The sequence below is a fragment of the Lithobates pipiens genome, unplaced genomic scaffold (assembly GCF_037356315.1).
Source record: "Lithobates pipiens isolate NorthernLeopardFrog02 unplaced genomic scaffold, aLitPip1_a1.2 Scaffold_16, whole genome shotgun sequence".
In the NCBI taxonomy this organism is placed as follows: domain Eukaryota; kingdom Metazoa; phylum Chordata; class Amphibia; order Anura; family Ranidae; genus Lithobates; species Lithobates pipiens.
In genome coordinates, this window is record NW_027507748.1 from 225,253,493 (window position 1) to 225,273,274 (window position 19,782).

At 47.3% G+C, this 19,782-nt stretch overlaps 1 protein-coding gene across 1 annotated transcript in view; it reads left to right on the forward strand.

Annotated features, from left to right (window-relative positions):
- The first annotated feature begins 17,798 nt into the window (after positions 1 to 17,798).
- The window catches only part of LMOD1 (leiomodin 1), a 32,896-nt gene continuing 30,912 nt past the window's right edge, over positions 17,799 to 19,782 (forward strand). The window contains exon 1 of the mRNA XM_077481145.1: positions 17,799 to 18,449. Coding sequence (XP_077337271.1) covers positions 18,231 to 18,449 — 219 coding nt within the window. The 5' untranslated portion in view covers positions 17,799 to 18,230. The remainder of the gene's footprint in view (positions 18,450 to 19,782) is intronic.

Below are 19,782 nucleotides of genomic sequence, written 5' to 3' on the forward strand. Positions count from 1 at the left end.
CTTATATCACCAGGCAGGATACCTGCATGCAGCAAGCCATCACTCTGGAGCAGAGGCTCATCACCATGTTGCGCTACTTGGCGACAGGGAGAAACCTTCAGGACCTCAAGTTCTCCACAGGCATCTACCCCCAGGCTCTGGGGATCATTATTCCAGAGACCTGTTCTGCCATCATTCAGGTCCTGCAGAAGGACTATATGAAGGTAAGTTTTATCCTTTAACATCACTTTCTATGTATTTAATGATTGCTAATGTCTTGCATTTCTTTCCTCATTCCCTAATTACCATGATTGCAATATGCTCTAATTCATATGCTGTGCCCCTTTGTCCTCATGCATATTTGCCTCACTAACTTCCCCACCATGCTCTTCTTGGCCCATAAAGCTATAGTCTAGTCCCTTACCAATGTCTTTTGTCAGCTCCATAGTATTGCTTTCCCCTAAACACCCCCTAAAATGTCTTCAAATGTTATGTGTGTGCTTCAATTCATGCAGAGTGACTTTTTTTTTTTTTGGTTATGCCAAACTCATTAGGAACACCAATCCCCCCAACTGCTAGCTCAGCTGATAGCAATCCTCTATCTGCTGACTTTACCAAACCCAATACACACGCTACCTACCTTTTTGATGGTCACATTTATGGAGGAGTTCACCAAAGCATGTAGTGCAAGGGCCTGCCTCAATACTTTTAAATGCTATATATTTTTTTTCCCCTATTATTATCTTGATATGTAATAGCAGAATGTGAAAATGTGCTTCCATTTTTAAAAAATGTTGGTATTATGACACTTCTTACCTGTCCGGTGGCCTGCCAATAGTGTAAATAAGGAGGGGCTTCCCAAAGTATCACACATTATTTAGGCATTCAGCTCTCAATCAAGTGGAGAGGGTTACCTGTCCAAAACATCCCCCCCCCCCTCATTTTTTGCAAGGGCTCATCAGATGAGGGGATGGGGGGGGGGGTGATGACTCTGATAAGGGGACCAAAATAATAATTTCCCAAAATGTTATGATCTTGGCCAAAAATGTTGGTGTCTAATCTGCTTGCAATGTTGATTTGCAAAATTACAAATTTTTTGTCTTTTTTCACTCCACAGTTTCCTTCAACGCCACAGGAATGGCAGACTGTGGCCTCCCACTTTGCCAGTCGTTGGGACTTTCCCAATTGTGGAGGTGCAATTGATGGGAAACATGTCCGCATCGTCCCACCCCCCAACTCGGGGTCGTACTATTTTAACTACAAGGGGTTTAATAGTATCGTGATGTTGGCGGTGGTGTCAGCGACCTATGACTTCTTGTATGTGGACTTGGAGCAAAATGGCCGGATGTCGGATGGTGGAGTGTTCACACGGACGGAATTCTACTGGCGTCTCCAGAGTGGCAGTCTGGGCTTGCCACCCCCAGAGGAGAATCAGGAAGGACTCCCGTTCATCTTCGTCGCGGATGAGGCGTTTGCCCTGGCAAACCATCTGATGCAGCCTTTCCCGATGGGGAACCTCACCCCGGACCAGGGGATTTTTAATTTCCGGCTGGCCAGAGCCAGAAGAGTGGTGGAGAACACTTTTGGAATACTGGCCAGCCGGTTCCGCCTTTTTTTAACGCCTTTCCACATGGCGGAATATAAAATAAATCACATCGTGCTTGCCTTTCAGCTAACTATGTGGTCTCAGTTGGCCAAGATGCAGACTTGCTTATAAATGAGAACCTCACGTCCCTTGAAGCTGCTCGTCCTGGCTTGCCCCCCCAAAGCGCCCGTGAGGTCCGAACCCAATACATGGAGTACTTTGTGGGTAGGGGGGCCATTGATATGCCAGACAATGTCGGAGAGGCATTTTTGTAATACATTTTTCTTTGAAACTACATTAATCTTTGTTTTCATTTACTGCTTGGCTTGGTTTTAGGTGTCTCCTAGGTAAATGTTTGCTTTTTGTTGTTGTGCATTTTTCTACAACAGTGCAAACCCAAGTTCTGAGCGAGATGAGGTGACAGTCTCTTCTTCAGATAATCTTATTATGTTGTGGGTCTGCTACACACACCTTGTTTTTGTTAACTAATGTATGTAGTGCATTACTGACCAAAATCTTGCTAATTTTCAGCACCATGGCATAAATATGTGGGGTCATGAAAATGGCATGATTGTGAAAATTAACACATCACTGTGGGTGTTATTTACTAAAGGCACATCCACTATGCACTACAAGTGCACTGCAAAAGTGCACCTGAAACTGCACTTGGAATGCAAAGTGGAGTTGCCTTTAGTAAATAACACCCATTGCCACCGAAAACAACAATTTTACTCCAAATACTGCTTTTGCGCATTGAAAAAGGAAGCCACACATTGTTGATAATTTAACTTTTCAAACAAAGCACACTCACATGTGCGTTTAGAAAAGGGTTTTACAACAAACTAACATATTGGGTGTATCAAAAGCATTATTAAAGGTCATTTTTGGGTAACTTGGTGTTTGTGTGTAAACAGGCATGTATCAAAGCGTAACATACAGAACACAGGAACTTACAAAGTTCAACTTTGAAAAGTAAAGACAATATCAGACATGAGTATGTACAAACTGGGCTGATATTGCCTTCATCACATGGGGTGTCACCCCTGGAAAAGCCAAATTTGGAAGATGCACACAGTGTGTCAACATGTGCTATCTCCCATCATGGGGAATCAATGTACATGTTTTGGGGCTGCAACCCCTTCAAACTCAGCCACTTTCCACAAAACACGTACATTGATCCCCCATGATGGGAGATAGCGCATGTTGACACACTCTGTGCATCTTCCAAATATGGCTTTTTGTAAAATACAAAACTTGTTGTTTCAAAACACAAAAAGAAAACCCTAGCTAGTTTGGGGTGTTTCACACTCTCCCCAAAACATCAATGATGTTCTACATTTTATTTTGAACATCATTGATGTTTTGCTGTATATTTTCTAAATCCCGTTTGCACCCCATTATCTCTCCAATCAGGATCTGGGCACTTTCACTGGTAAAATGTGATTCTTCTTCCACATCACCTACAAAAAAAGCAAAAAAACACACCATGTATTATAAATATGCCAACATACATTGATGAGCTTACCGGAAGCTGTGGTCTCCGACACTCGCCTGTTGTGGTGACAATTTATCCAACTTCAATGATCTCTCCTTCCTCCTCCTCCTCCTGCTCCTCTGCTTCTGGTGTTGGAATTTTGCCTTCTTTGGGAGGGGTGGGGTCCCTGGTGTCCTTAGACTTCCCGAGTCTTAGCGCACAGAGGGCAGAAATAGGAACATGAAACATTGCTTGAAAGTGTGGTACAATTGTGTTTTTTGGCCGAGTTCAAAGGTGAGAACATTATTGTGGACACTTTCTAAAGCTGGAAGACTTACCTGCAGAATCATGTTTCTTACGAACGAATGAACCCATGAACTTGAAAGTGGCCATTTTAAACTGTACAACATGAAATCAAAGCACATGGAGCAGTATGCAAGCAAGAATAATAATATGAACACATGACAACTACTTACTTTTTTTAAGAACACGCTTGATCCTTCTGTACTGATAGTGCTCCCTCAGTTTCAGGTCTGACCAGCGTTTTTTTAGTTGATCCTTGGATCATTGTACCCCAAAATTCTTCTGAAGACTCTTCACAACTTTAGTCATGATCTTGGTCTGTCTGATATTTGGGTTTGGGTAAGGTCCATACTTCTCATCATAGTCGGTCCTCTTCAATATGTCCACCATCTCCAACATCTCTCCAAAAGACATATTTGAGGCCTTAAATTTTCTCTTCCAGGATCGGGACGTTTCAGGCTCTGGGCTTTCCTCGCCCTCCTCCTCATTAGTGGAACTCTGATTGTGCCCCTGCGTTCTCTCCGCCATGTGCTCTCCCCACTGCGCCGAAAGCGAAGGGGCGGGGAATAGTCTAGAAAGAACGTCAGGGGCGGGCAGAGTTTCACGCATGCGCACTGTATATAAAACGCAACATGCGTGTGTCGTACGTACGATCTGTGAACAGAGGGAGAAGCTGATGCGCCGATCGTGCAAACGAAGGTACAATTTTTAACTTGGTACATCACTAGCCTATAATGCTTCTAGATTGAGGCCTGCATTAGTGGAGTTTAGCCTGACATTAGGGTTTGTCTTGTGTTGTATCTTGCAGAGATTATGGACAGTTTCAACGATCACAGTTTCCTCCCTCTGTTCATCAATCAATACAGGGAGCTGCCCTGCCTGTGGCAATCAACGCACCCTCAATACAAAAACAAACTAAAGAGGAAGGCAGCAATGGAGAAACTGGTTGAGTTTGTGAAGCCGGTGGTCCCCAGGGCAGATATCCACTATTTAATAGTGAAAATCGGTGGCCTGAGGAGTACATATCTGAAGGAGAGGAAGAAGTCCATGCAATCTGGAGCTGCAGCAGGTGAGGTTTATGTCCCCAGGCTGTGGTATTATGACAGGATGCATTTTCTGTCAGACCAGGCTGAGGTCAGAGAATCCCTCTCTACCCTTCCTTCCACGCGTCCTTCCATGTTACATTCCACACCCGCTGAGTCTTCTGACGCCCAACCTGGGCCTTCCACTCAGGAAGAACTGGGGGAGCCCAGCTTGAGCCAGGTATAGTATTGTTGTACATATTTTGGGAGTAAAAATTAATGATGTTAACTTGATTTTTGCTCACTAATTGCTGATTTTAGAAAGTGTTTCACATATCAAAAGACAGTAGTGGCCAAAACCTTTGGGACAAGAAAGAAAAATGCTGGGCTCAGAATGATAGTCTTTTCTATTGGTTAACAGTTTGCACCAGTCTTGATGTGAAAATTGTGTGTGTTTGATGAACCAAAAACTAAAACTATGTCCCTTTTTCATACACAGGAAGACCTCAGCCAGGAAGAGGAGGGTGTGGAATGCAGCAGCCAGGAGGTGGCTGTGGAAAGTGTCAGCCAGGAGGAGGCAGGGGTAAACGGCAGCCAGGCGGGGGGTGGGCGGAGGAGCCTGACAGAATGCCAGGTCCCTCCCCTCCGCCTTCCACGCAAAAGGGCGAGAATGTGGAGGAGTTGGCTCTGAGCCTGATCGGGGAGGCTTCTGCGGCCCTCCAAGCCACCCCCACCTATCAAGATGCCTTTGCCGCCTTGGCTGCGTGCAAACTCGAGCAAATGGAGGAAGGGCAAAAGCTCTTGTGTGAGGAGCTAATTCTCCACACCCTCAACAAGGGTCTGTTGGGCCAAATCACACAAGCAACACACTTGTGTGGTTTTGCCCATGCCCCTCCTCCTCCTCCTCCTTCTGCCACACCTCCAGCACCACAGCCACAGCCTGGAAGGAAGCGTGGAAGGAAGACCAGAGAGTGATGACCTGGGTTCAGTCTGGTCTGACAGAAGATGCAGCCTCTTGTAGTACCACAGCCTGGGAACATAGATGTCATCTGCTGCTGTTCCGGGTTTCTTGGACTTCAGGACCAGACTTCTCTCTCTCAGACATGTGCTCCTCAGGCCACCAATTTATGCATTTAAATAGTTGATGTGCGCCCTGGGGGCCAAAGGCTTCGATAATCTCCCCAGTTTCTCCAGAGCTGCCTCCCTCTTTATTTGTTACTGACACCTAAATAAAGTTTTTTTTTGTTTGAAGAAATACTCAAAAAGTCTCCAAAAGTATTTGGACACCTGCCTTTCCACGCACATGAACTTTACTAGCATCCCAGTCTTAGTCCATTGGGTTCAGTATTACATAGTTACATAGTTACATAGTTACATAGTTAGTCAGGTTGAAAAAAGACACAAGTCCATCCAGTTCAACCTTAAAAACAAATAAATAAAATAAAAAATAATCGTACAATCCAAATACCCAATTTTATGCCCACAATTGATCCAGAGGAAGGCAAAAAAAAACCCCCAGCAGAGCATGCTCCAATTTGCTACAGCAGGGGAAAAAAAAATCCTTCCTGATCCCTCAAGAGGCAATCGGATTTTCCCTGGATCAACTTTGAGTTGGCCCACCCTTTGCAGCTATAACAGCTTCAACTCACTGATGTTGGATGAGAAGGCCTGGATTGCAGTCTCTGCTCTAATTCATCCCAAAGGTGTTATATCGGGTTGAGGTCAGGACTTTGTGCGGGCCAGTCAACTTTCTCCCCTTAAACTCGCTTACCCATGATTTTATGGAACTTGCCTTGTGAACTGGTACACAGTCATGTTGGAACAGAAAGGGCCATCCCCAAACTGTTCTAACAAAGTTGGGAGCATGAAATTGTCCAAAATTTCTTGGTATGCTGATGCCTTAAGATTTCCCTTCACTGCAACTAAGGGGCCAAGTCCAACCCCCGAAAAACAACCCCACATCATAATCCCCCCCCCCCCCCCCCACCAAATGATTTGGACCAGTGCACAAAGAAATGTCCATAAAGGCAAAGATGAGTTTGGGGTGGAGGAACTTGACTGACCTGTACAGAGTCCTGACCTCTACCCGATAGAACACCTTTGGGATGAATTAGAGAGGAGAGTGCGAGCTAGGCTTTCTCATCCAACATCAGTGCCTGACCTCACAAATGCACTTCTGGAGAAAATGGTCAATCATTCCCATAGACACACTTCTAAACCTTGTGGACAGCCTTTCCAGAAGAGTCGAAGTTGTTATAACTGAAATGGGTGGGCCAACTCAATCCTGAACCCTACGGGCGAAGACTGGGATGCCATTAAAGTTTGTGTGTGTAAAGGCAGCTGTCCCAATACTTTTGACAATATTGTGTGTGTGTATATATATGTATGTGTGTTATATAAATTTATAGCAAAGTTAAGGAGAGTGCTATGTACAGGGAGCAGTGTTAGGTGCACTATGCAAAGGGTACAGTGGACGAGTGCTATGCTCAAGTGGCAGGGCTCAGGAGTGTGCTATGTACAGGGCACATGGCTCAGGAGTATACTATGAACAGTTGCAGAGTTAAGGAGTGCCCTATGGAGTGGCAGTGCGTCCATAAGAGCGCACGGGTGCCGCCCCCTCTCTCCAGCCACCCCTCTATCACCAATAGATTCATGCATTGCATGAATCTATCTATGGCTGCCACTGCCGCTCCCTATTCAGGCACCCAGTCACCTTTTTGGGCATAGGGCGCCTGAATTACAGCAACGGGGGCTGTTTTTAAAGCCCCTGATTAGAGCCATAGGCTCTAATAGGTGTCAAAAAAGGTGACCTGCGAGTGCCATACTGGGTGCTTGCAGGTCACTCAGCTGTGTTAGAAAACCAAATAAATATTTGTTTTCCTAACACTAAACCGCTTCTCCGCCAATCAGGTGCTTGGATCTGCTACCTGTCACCTGATTGGCTGAAACGGCAGGTGCTGTGATTGGACGCCAGGCATCCAATCATAGCAGAGGATGTATGGCTTGTGTGTACAAGTGATAGTAGCGAGTGACAGGCAAGGGGCTAGCACTGGAGGTGGCATAATTCCATTTCGGCACATTTCAGTTGAATAAAAAGCCCTGCCCTGGTGCATCTGGTACACCCCGTGCGCATGCCTATGAGTAAATGTATGATGTTTCTGTGGCAGAGTGCTAGAAGAAACTTTACCTGATCGATATTTAGCCAGGAATTCAGTTGATTAGGTAACCTTATGCCACGTACACACGTAGCCGACTATCCGACGGACTCAGTCTGGCGGACTTCCCGCCAGACTGTCCGTCGGACTTTCCGAACGAGCTACTTGCCCACACACGGCACTTTTTCAGCGGACTAATACGGCGTACTAAGTCCGCCGTACTATCCGCCCTACTTTTGAAATGAACGGACTCGCCCACACACGCGGAGGAAAGTCCGCTCATTTCGAGCGCGTCTCCAGGTAGGCGGGGCCCGCGAAGGAGACGTTGCAGGCCCCGCCACCTGGTATGGACTTAAAAGGGAACCCCAACGCTGAAAAAAATCGGCGTGGGGATCTCCCCAGGTCCACATCAGACCCTTGTCCGAGCACGCTACCCGGCCGGCCAGGAAAGGGGGGGGGGCGAGCGAGCGCCCCCCCTCCGAGCTGTACCAGGCCACGTGCCCTCAACATGGGGGGTGCCTTGGGGAAGGGGGAGGCCGCGCGGCCCCCCCACCCCAAAGCACCTTGTCCCCATGTTGATGAGGACAAGGGCCTCTTCCCGACAACCCTGGTCGTTGGTTGTTGGGGTCTGCGGGCGGGGGGCTTATCGGAATCCGGGAGCCCCCTTTAATAAGGGGCCCCTGGATACCGGCCCCCCACCCTATGTGAATGAGTATGGGGTACAATGTACCCCTACCCATTCACCTGTAAAATAAAGTACAAAAAAAACACAACACACGAGATAAAATCGTTTATTGCACAGCTCCGGGGGTCTTCCGTCTTCGGGGGTCTTCTCGCCGGACTCCTCCGCTATCTTCTTCTAGCTCTTTTGCTAGCGGAGGAGCCTGGCTTTCTTCCTCGCCGCAGCCTCTTCTTCCGACTTTGGGGGTCTTGTCCCCCTCTTCGGTTCTTCTGCCGGGCCACCGCGCCTTCTTATAGCTCTTTTACAGGCGGTGGCCCGGTCTTCTGTCGCTGCCGCCTTCCGTTCTTCTTCTTCTTCTTCTCCTGGAGATGTTGACTCGACGCTCTCTCCGGCCGCAATGCCAGGGACGCGCTGCGCGGCGACTTATATAGGGACAAGGGGCGGGGTCATCGGTTGACGTCACATGGGTTGATGTCACATGGGTTGATGTCACATGGCGACAGTCCCAGCATCCTCCGGGACTGTGACATCGTAAGGGGGCAGGGTCACCATGTGACATCAACCCATGTGACATCAACCAATGACCCTGCCCCTTGTCCCTATATAAGTCGCCGCGCAGCACGTCACTGCCATTGCGGCCTTATTAAAGGGGGCTCCCAGATTCCGATAAGCCCCTCGCCCGTAGACCCCGACAACCAATGGCCAGGGTTGTCAGGAAGAGGCCCTTGTCCTCATCAACATGGGGACAAGGTGCTTTGGGGTGGGGGGCCGCGCAGCTCCCCCTTCCCCTAGGCACCCCCTATGTTGAGGGCACGAGGCCTGGTACGGCTCGGAAGGGTCCGGAGGGGTCCTTTCCTGGCCGGCCGGGTAGCATGCTCGGTCAAGAGTCTGATGTGGACCTGGGGGGACCCCCACGCCGAGTTTTTTCGGCATTGGGGTTCCCCTTTAAGTCCATACCAGGTGGCGGGGCCAGCGACGTCTCCTTCGTGGGCCCCGCCTACCTGGAGACCCGCTTGAAATGAGCGGACTTTTCTCCGGGCGGGAAAAGTCCGTTCATTTCAAAAGTACGGCGGACTGGCACACACACGGCTGGATTGTCCACTGAAATGCGAGTCCGGCGGGAAGATTGGAGTGCAAAACTACTTTCTAAGTCCGCCATACTTTCGGGTAAAAAAAGTATGCCGGAGGCTACACACGGGGGGATTGTCCGGCGGACTTCAGTTTGCCAGACTTTTCCACCCGCTTGTTTGATCGTGTGTACGCGGCATTAGATTGTAAGCTCCTTGAAGACTTGTGAATGTACAATGTATATGTAAAGCGCTGTGTAAATTGACAGCGCTATATAAGTACCTGAAATAAATAAATCAATCAAAAAATCTCAGTTACAATATTGTGAAAAAGTAAGTACAGCAAACCCAACACCGAATTTTAAGAATCAATGTGCACATAATCTATATGGAGTTCTAATTTTATCACTGGCCATTGCAATGATTGGCAGCGCTTTCAAATCGCCTGAAAAGCACTTTGAAAGCGCAGCAAAATGGGACTTTTTACCTTTTCTGTTTTTTTTTTGCTGGCGGCCGAAAAGCGCTAATGGCCGGGCGTCCCAGTGTGAAAGTAGCCTAATGTTACCACCCGGAATGCCTCAAAGACAAATTATGATGTAACATACAGGATCTTTCACCATTGTGTAGTTTTACATCTACCATAAAATCGTGCCATTACAAAGAATACCAGGTAAAAAGCTTTTAATTTATAATTTTTTTATTATTTATGAACAAAAAAAATTCTATGGAATCTAGAGCAAGGTGGTCTTCTTGTACTTTTTCCACACAGGCACCAGGGGATTTGAATATCATTATGTTATGCCGTTTCACCTGAGCTTAGTTGAATAAAGAGATTGGAGGTAGATTGAGAGTTGTCAGGGCTTTCACTTTTGTGGTGCCCTCTGAAGAGCGATATGTGTTTGGATCACTTTTCAGAGAGCATTTGATAGGAGATGTGGAGGAGATTGTTCAATGAAGTTTTGCACTTGCATTTTGAAGAAATAAAGGCATCTAATTTTTACACAATCCGGAGTGCGGCTATCCAGAGTTTCGTTCTGTTTCTACACATTTGGCATCATATCGCCTCCTCGCTGCCAGACTTAACTCTGTAATCTTGCACTACACATTGAAATTGGTTGCAGAAGGGAATGTGTTAACTCAATGGGCGAGTTTGACAGGCAATGTTACTTGTCAAACTTTGCAGCCCAAGTAAAAAATGCCACGGCTGTGAAGCAAATCTTCATGGCTGCAGTATGAGTATAGTCATGTGAAGTTGTATCGTTAGGATCCACGTGGATAGCTGGTAGCTAGTCATTATTATAATTAGTACCTCTCTTAGAGGTGCCACAAAGCAGTCGAACGATGTCTGTACATTTGTCCATTCTCCTAATGAAAACCCTAAGACCGGCCTTCATCAAAAAATTTTTTACCCCAGGGGTAGATAGTTTTCAGGTCTTGGGAAATCTCTGCTAAAACCGATTCATAGGGAGTCAGCGGGAAAATGCCTCTTACAGTATCTCACAAAAGTGAGTACACCCCTCACATTTTTGGAAATTTTTTATTATATCTTTTCATGTGACAAGATTGAAGAAATAACACTTTGCTACAATGTAGTGAGTGGATAGCTTGAATAACAGTGTAAATTGGCTGTCCCCTCAAAATAACTCCAACATGCAGCCATTAATGTATAAACTGCTGGCAACAAAAGTGAGTATTCACCTAAGTGAAAATGTCCAATATTTTGTGTGGCCACCATTATTTTGCAGCACTGCTTTAACCATCTTGGACATGGAGTTCACCAGAGCTTCACAGGTAGCCACCGGAGTCCTCTTCCACTCCTCCATGATGACATTACGGATCTGGTGGATGTTAGAGACCTAACGCCCCCCCCCCCCCCCTTCTGTTTGAGGATGCCCCACAGATGCTCAATAAGGTTTAGGTCTGGAGACATGCTTGGCCGGTCCATCACCTTTACCCTCAGCTCCTTTAGCAAGGCAATGGTCGTCTTGGAGGTGTGTTTGGGGTCGTTATCATGTTGGAATACTGCCCTGCAGCCCAGTCTCTGAAGGTAGATCATGCTCTGCTTCAGTATGTCATATTACATGTTGGCAATTATGGTTCCCTCAATGAACTGCAGCTCCCCAGTGTCGGCAGCACTCATGCAGCCCCAGACCATGACGCTTGACTGTAGGCAAGACAGACTTGTCTTTGTACTCCTCACCTAGTTGCCACCACACACGCTTGACACCATCTGAACCAAATACTTTTATCTTGGTCTCATGAGACCACAGGACATGGTTCCAGTAATCCATGTCCTTAGTCTGCTTGTCTTCAGCAAACGTTTTCGGGCGTTCTTGTGCATCATCTTTAGAAGAGGCTTCCTTATGGAATGACAGCCATGCAGACCAATTTGATGCAGTGTGTGGTCTGAGCACTGACAGACTGACCCCCCACCCCTTCAACCTCTGCAGCAATGCTGGCAAGCACTCATACGTCTATTTCCCAAAGACAACCTCTGGATATGATGCTGAGCACGTGCACTCAACTTCTTTGGTCAACCATGGCAAGGCCTGTTCTGAGTGGAACCTGTCCTGTTAAACCACTTGGCCACCATGCTGCAGCTCAGTTTCAGGGTCTTGGCAATCTTCTTATAGCCTATGCCATCTTTATGTGGAGCAACAATTCTTTTTTTTTCCATATTCTTAAGAGTTTTTTTCCATGAGGTGCCATGTTGAACTTCCAGTGACCAGTATGAGAGAGTGAGAGCAATAACACCAAATCTAACATACCTGCTCCCCATTCACACCTGAGACCTTGTAACACTAATAAATCACATGACACCAGGGAGGGAAATGACTGCTTGGGCCCAACTTGGACATTTTCACTTAAGTGTGTACTCACTTTTGTTGCCAGTGGTTTAGACAATGACTGTGTGAGATATTTTAAGGGGACAGCAAATATACATTTTTATACAAGCTGTACACTCACTACTTTACATTGTGTCATTTCTTCAGGGTTGTCACATGAAAAGATATAACAAAATGTATAAAAAAATGTGTGGGGTTTGTACTCACTTTTGTGAGATACTGTACATTGGTGGTCAAGGCCCCTCAACAGAAAGTTAAAAAGATCATTGGTGGTTTGACACTGGCTCTGCCAAGTGGCGTTGACCCCAGACTTATGCAAGCACCATTAGATGTTAGGTCAATCAGCCACAGCTCAAGGAACCCCAAGCACCCTCTGGAGGAGTCCTAGGGTTCCATGGAAGCTTGTTAAACATTGTTGCTTTAGACTAGGCATGTCCAAAGTCCGGCCCGCGGGCCAATCACGGGCCGCGGTCCGGTTTTGGACAGCCCGCCTGGTTGTTTAAACATATATATCTTTTGTGGCCACAAAAGATATATAGTCCGGCTGGGTCGGAGGGAGGAGGCGGGACGAGTGCCATGCACACAGGAGGGGAATTTCCTGTTTACACGGCAGCCTCTGTAATACGAAGTCCCGTCCCTGCCATTGGTCGACTGTGCTGTCCATCAAAGGAGGCGGGACTTTCTCTTAAAGAGGCCGTTGTGTAAACAGGAGATTCTCCTGTAAGATGTCTTTGGCACTCGTCCTGCTCTCCATGGCTGCACTGATGGTAATGGTGGCTGCATTCCTGGCAATGGTGGCTGCATGCCTGGCAATGGTGGCTGCATTCCTGGCAATGGTGGCTGCATTCCTGGCAATGGTGGCTGCATTCCCGGCAATGGTGGCAGCATTCCTGGCAATGGTGGCTGCATTCCTGGCAATGGTGAGTGAATTCCTAGCAATGGGGGCTGCATTCCTGGCAATCGGGGCTGCATTCCTGGCAATGGTGGGTGAAATTCCTGGCAATGGTGGGTGAAATTTCCGGCAATCGTGGGTAAAATTCCCGGAAATGGTGCCTGCGTTCCTGGCAATGGTGCCTGCATTCCTGGCAATGGTGGGTGAAATTTCCGGCAATCGTGGGTAAAATTCCCGGAAATGGTGCCTGCGTTCCTGGCAATGGTGCCTGCATTCCTGGCAATGGTGGGTGAAATTCCTGGCAATGGTGGGTAAAATTCCCGGCAATGGTGGCTGCATTCCTGGCAATGGTGGCTGCATGCCTGGCAATGGTGGCTGCATTCCTGGCAATGGTGGCTGCATTCCCGGCAATGGTGGCAGCATTCCCGGCAATGGTGGCAGCATTCTCGGCGATGGTGAGTGAATCCCTGGCAATGGTGGCTGCATTCCTGACAATGGTGGCTGCATTCCTGGCAATGGTGGCAGCATTCCCGGCAATGGTAGCAGCATTCCCGGAAATGGTGGCAGCATTCCCGGCAATGGTGGCAGCATTCCCGGCAATGGTGGCTGCATCCCCGGCAATGGTGGCAGCATTCCCGGCAATGGTGGCAGAATTCCCGGCAATGGTGAGTGAATTCCCGGCAATGGTTAGTGAATTCCCGGCAATGGTGGGTGCATTGCTGGCAATGGTGGGTGCATCCCTGGCAATGGTGGGCGCTGCATCCCTGGCAATGGTGGGCGCTGCATTCCTGGCAATCGTGGGCACTGCATTCCTAGCAATGGTGGGCGCTGCATTCCTGGCAATGGTGAGTGCTGCATTCCTGGCAATTGTGGGTCTGCAGGTGGACACTGACCCTTATTTTGCTTCACAGTTCTTTATTTAAAATTTGTAGTTTTTTTTTCCTGAAGCTTCCCTCTTAAAGTGAAGGTGCGTGTTATACACCAATAAATACGGTGTAACCAAATAATACACTTGAGTTCAAATATTCACCACACACAGCCACAAAGGAAAGAGAATTCTTGTTGGGCCGTGTATTAGTGCTCGGACAAACACAGACCGAATTTTAATGGTTCAAAGAATGTCAGGCAAAATGGTCGGCCCTCGCGCATGTTCACTTCATAAAATCTGGCCCTCTTTGAAAAAAATTTGGACATCCCTGCTTTAGACCAACTTATATTATATCACTAACCAAGGGATGTCCTACCCCTTGGTGTTATGCAGCTGACTCTGCCAAGTGGTGAGGCCCCAGAATCACACAAGCACAATCAAATGGGTAGTCAATCAGCCACAGCCCAAGGAACCCTTAGCCCCCTCTGGGGGAATCCTAGTGCTACATGGAGCTCTGTTGAAAATGGCTGCTTTAGACTAACTTGTACCATATCACTAACCAAAGAGTGTCCCACTCCTCGGTGTTATGCAACTGTCTCTGCCAAAAGTTATTGGCCCAAGAATTATGATCAGATGGGTAGGTCAATCAGCCACAGTTTAAGGAACCCCTATCAACCTTTGGGGAAATCCCAGTTGAGACTGGCTGCTTTAGACTAATGTGTATTACATCACTAACCAAGGAGTGACCCCAAAATTATGCAAGCACCATCAGATGGGAGGTCAATCGGCCACAGCTCAAGGAACCCCTAGCACCCTCTAGGGCAGTGATGGCGAACCTTGGCACCCCAGATGTTTTAGAACTACATTTCCCATGATGCTCATGCAATCGGCAGTGTAGTGAAGCATCATGGGAAATGTAGTTCAGAAACATCTGGGGTGCCAAGGTTCGCCATCACTGCTCTAGGGGAATCCAAGTGTTCTATGGAATCCTGGTGAGAATGGCTGTTTTTGAATAACTTGTACTTGATCACTAATCAAAATGTGTCCCACCGCTTGGTGTTATGCAGCTGGCTCTGCAAGTGGTGTTGGCCACATTTTTATGCAAGAACCATTAGATGGGAGTTCAATCAGCCACAGCTAAAGGAACTCCTGCAACCTCTGGGGAAACCCTGGTTTAGATTGGCTGCTTTAGAATAACTTGTACTATACCACTAACCAAGAAGTGTGTTATACCCCTTGGTGTTATGCAGCTGCCTCTGCTAAGTGGTGTTTGCCCCAGAATTAAGCAAGCACCATCAGATAGTAGTTCAATCAGCCGCAGTTAGAGGAACCCATGAAACCTTTGGGGAAACCCTGATTGAGATTAGCTTCTTTAGAATAACTTGTACTGTATCACTAACCAAGAAGTGTCCTGCCCCTTGGTGTTATGCAGCTGGCTTTGCCAAGGTGTGTTTGCCCCAGAATTAAGCAAGCACCATCAGATGGGAGTTCAATGAGCCACAGCTAACAACCTCTGGGGAAACCCTGCTTGAGAATGCCTGCTTTAGACTAACTTGTACTATATCACTAACCAAGAATTGTCCTGCCCCTTATGCCTTCTACACATGGTCAGACATTCCGACAAATAAATCCATTGGATTTTTCCGACTGATTTTGTGCCGAACTTGCCTTGCATACACACGGTCAGACAAAGTTGTCGGATAATCAGATCCTTCTTAACGAGGTGACGTGCAACACGTACGTCGGGACTATAAACGGGCCAGTAGCCAATAACTGTGGTCTCTTAATTTATTCTGAGCATGCGTGGCATTTTGTCCGTCGGAATTGTCTACACACCAGTAGCGTTGCTAGGTGGGGGCGGGGGGTGCGGCCCGCACCTGGGTGACACCCGCCAGAGGGGTGACACCCATGGATTGCGGGACCACTAACATCGCCGCTGCCCTGATGATCTGCGCCTCTCTGTGTCCCCAGTGGAGCGGACCTGAAGCCGCCTCCTCCTCCTCTCTGTTTACATCCAGTGAGGAGGAGGAGCCGAGGGACACACCGATGTGTGTGTATGACAGCGGCCGCTCTGTTCTGAGGTCTGTACTGTACACTTATATGTCTGCTTATAAGTAGATGGACGTGTGTGGGGGGGGCCCTATGGGAGGGAAGAGGGGTGCCTATGCTGATGGGGGGTCTGCACTAAGGGGGATTTTATACTGATGTGGGGGTCTGCACTAAGGGGGATTTTATACTGATGGGGGTTTGCACTAAGGGGGAGTCTATACTGATGGGGGGTCTGCACTAAGAGGGGTGTCTATAGTGTGGGGGGCCGGAACTAAGAGGGATTTTATACTGATGGGGGGGTCTGCACTAAGGGGGGATTCTATACTGATGGGGGTCTGCATTAAATGGGGGTGTCTATACTGCGGGGGTTTGCACTAAGGGGAGATTCTATACTGATGGGGGTCTCCACTAAGGGGGGTGTCTATACTGTGGGGGTCTACACTAAAGGGGATCTACACTGGTGGGGGGGTCTGTATTAAGGGGGGTGTATACTGATGGTGGGTCTGCACTAAGGGGGTGTCTATACTGTGGGGTCTGCACTAAGGGGGGATTCTATACTGATAGGGGTCTGCACTAAGAGGGGATTCTATACTGATGGGGGTCTACACTAAGGGGGATTCTATACTGATGGGGGTCTGCATTAAGGGGGGATTCTATACTAATGGGGGGTCTGCACTAAGGGGGGATTCTATACTGATGGGGGGTCTGCACTAAGGGGAGTGTCTATACTGTGGGGGTCTGCACTAAGAGGGATTCTATACTGATGGGGGGTCTGCACTAAGGGGTATTCTATACTGATGGGGGGTCTGCACTAAAAGGGGGGGTGTCTGCACTAAGAGGGGGATTCTACACTGATGGTGGTGTCTATATTCAGAAGAGACAATAGTTGGTGGAGGGGGGTGACACCAATGTTTTCCGCACCAGGTGACACCAACCCTAGTGACGCCATTGCTACACACGGTCGGAATTTAAACGATCAGGTTTTGTTGTCGGAAAATTTTCGATCCTCCTCTCAAACTTTGTGTGTCGGAAATTCCGACGGAAAAAGTCAGATGGAGCCCACACATGATCGGATTTTCCAACAACACGATCCGATTGCACATTTTCCATTGGAAAGTCCGACTGTGTGTACAGGGCATAAGTGTTATGCAGTTGGCTCTTACAGGTGGTGTTTGCCCCAGATACAAACAAACACCATCACATGGGAGTTCAATCAGCCACAATTCAAAGAACCTTTAGCACCCTCTGGGGGAATCCTAGTGTTCCCTGGAACCATGTTGAAAATTACTGCTTTAGCCTAACTTGCAAATGGTTCTGAAACCGTGGGTACTATTAAATCAGCTTTTCTTTTGCTGTCATCTGTAGTCCTACACTAACATTCCTAGGATGTGTAGTAATAACTGCCAGAGCCACAGATAGTTCCAGAGCTAAGCAATGTGTAAACACTGAGTTTTTTCTTTACCAAATAAGGATTTGTTAAATATTCTGTACCTTCCACTAATTGTATAATAGACACATCAAAGGACACACAGCTGTCAGAATATACTAAATCCCAATCATATTGCTAAATTATTAAGTAGATTACTTTGTATTTTAGGGAAGAAAATAGGCAGCTTTAACAAAGAGTTGGGGATGCAGGTAAAAGAAGTGTATGGTAGAGGACATGTATAGGTGAAAGTGGAGTTGGCTGATATCTCAGGTTGTAGAATGATCAGGATTAACCTTTCATTTGTATACAAAGATCCCTGGCTAATTCCCATGCTGCAGTTCTCCTGCTGCCAGTCCTCGGTGATTTCCATAAAAAGCGATGTATCCTCTCTCTAAATTTGGGCATGTGTGGAAATTTCACAGGAATGTCTGACTCTGAGCCCTGGGGAGTGGAGGGGGAGTGCCGAGGACAGAGTCAGCGGAGAAGACAATCCATGACAACTACAACACCATCCTCTCCTTGTTGGTGCTGGGGTACACACCTGCTGGGGCTCCCCAAATCCACCAGTACATCGCAGTCTAGGAGTTAGGAGGACCACTGCCATAGTAGATCCATAGGAGTTAGGAGGACCACTGCCATAGTAGATCCATAGGAGTTAGGAGGACCACTGCCATAGTAGATCCATAGGAGTTAGGAGGACCACTGCCATAGTAGATCCATAGGAGTTAGGAGGACCATTGACATAGTAGATCACATCGTGGCTATGCTCCTATCCTGAATCTTCTTCTCCATCATTGAACCCATTCCTTGTATAAAAGCTTCGCTCCTGTATACTCCAGATCCGTGCCCCTCTCTGCTTTGCACACACAGCCAGGCATCATGTCCAGGGTGGCCAAGTACCGGCGCCAGGTGAGCGAGGACCCGGACATAGACAACCTGTTGTCCACCCTGTCCGCGGAGGAGATGGAGCAGCTGCACAAGGAGCTGGATGCTGGAGACCCGGATGCCGGCTTGTCTGCGGGGCTCCGCAGGGACCAGACCGAGAGAGCATCCAACCAGAGGGAGGCGGAGAGGGAGAAGCAGGCACAGGCAGCCAAGGTAAGGCTCACCTACCTAACTTGACCTCTGGAAGGTTTTACCCCTCCCCCCTTCATGACCAGGCCATTTTTTGCTATTCAGCACTGTGCTACTTTAACCACTTCAGCCCTGGAAGGATTTACCCCCTTCATGACCAGGTCATTTTTTGTGATACGGCACTGCGTTACTTTAGCTGACAATTGGTTGTGCAACCCTGCACACAAACAAAATTGATGTACTTTTTTTCCCACAAATAGAGCTTTCGTTTGGTGGTATTTGATCACCTCTGCGGTTTTTATTTTCTGCGCTATAAACAAAAAAAAACGACAATTTTGAAAAAAAACTATTTTTTACTTTCTTCTATAATACATATCCAATATATATATATATATATATATATATATATATATATATATATATATATATAAAACAATACCACCCTAACGCATCTGTTTTAAAGTATATGTACTTATCTCATATGTTTTTTGATCTGTAAGCTCTCATGGAAACATGTACTTGCTTGTTTTTCATTATATCAATAACATTTTGTGGGGAAAAAAAACAAAAACAAATGTATTCATCAGTTTAGGCCAATATGTATTCTTCTACATATTTTTAGTAAAAAAAATGGCAATAAGCGTATATTGTTTTGCACAATAGTTATAGCGTCTACAAAATAGGGGAAAGATTTAGGGACTTTTTTAAAATTGTTTTTACTGGTAATGGCGGCGATCTGTGATTTTTAGCAGGACTGTGACATTGCGGTGGACAAATCTGACCCCAAGTGACACATTTTTGGGACCAGTGACACCAATACGGTGATCAGTGCTATAAGGATGCACTGATCACTGTATAAATGGCACTGGCAGGGAAGGGGTTAACACTAGGGAGCGCTCAATGGGTTAACTGTGTTACCTGGGAGGTGTTTCTAGCTGTATGGGGGATGGACTACCTGGGAGAACAGAGAGATCTATGTTCCTGATCACTAGGAACAGCTGATCTCTCTCTCCTCCCCTGTCAGAACAGGGATCTGTTTTTTTACATTGTTTCCCACAATCACAGGTGACTGGCAGACATCAAGACCACCGGACTAGCGGGCGAGCGCCCGCACCGCATGGCAGGAGCGCACCTGCAAAAGCCAGTGCAGGAACCCACGTACCAGTACATCAATTCACGCAGTCGAGCCAACTTGCTGTAGTATAACTGCGGCAGCTGGTCGGCAACTGGTTAACCACTTCAGCTCTGGAAAGTTTACCCCCTTCATGACCAAGCCATTTCTTTGCTATTCAGAACTGTGCTACTTTAACCAATTGCGCTCCAGAAGATTTGGCCCCTTCATGACCATGCCTTTTTT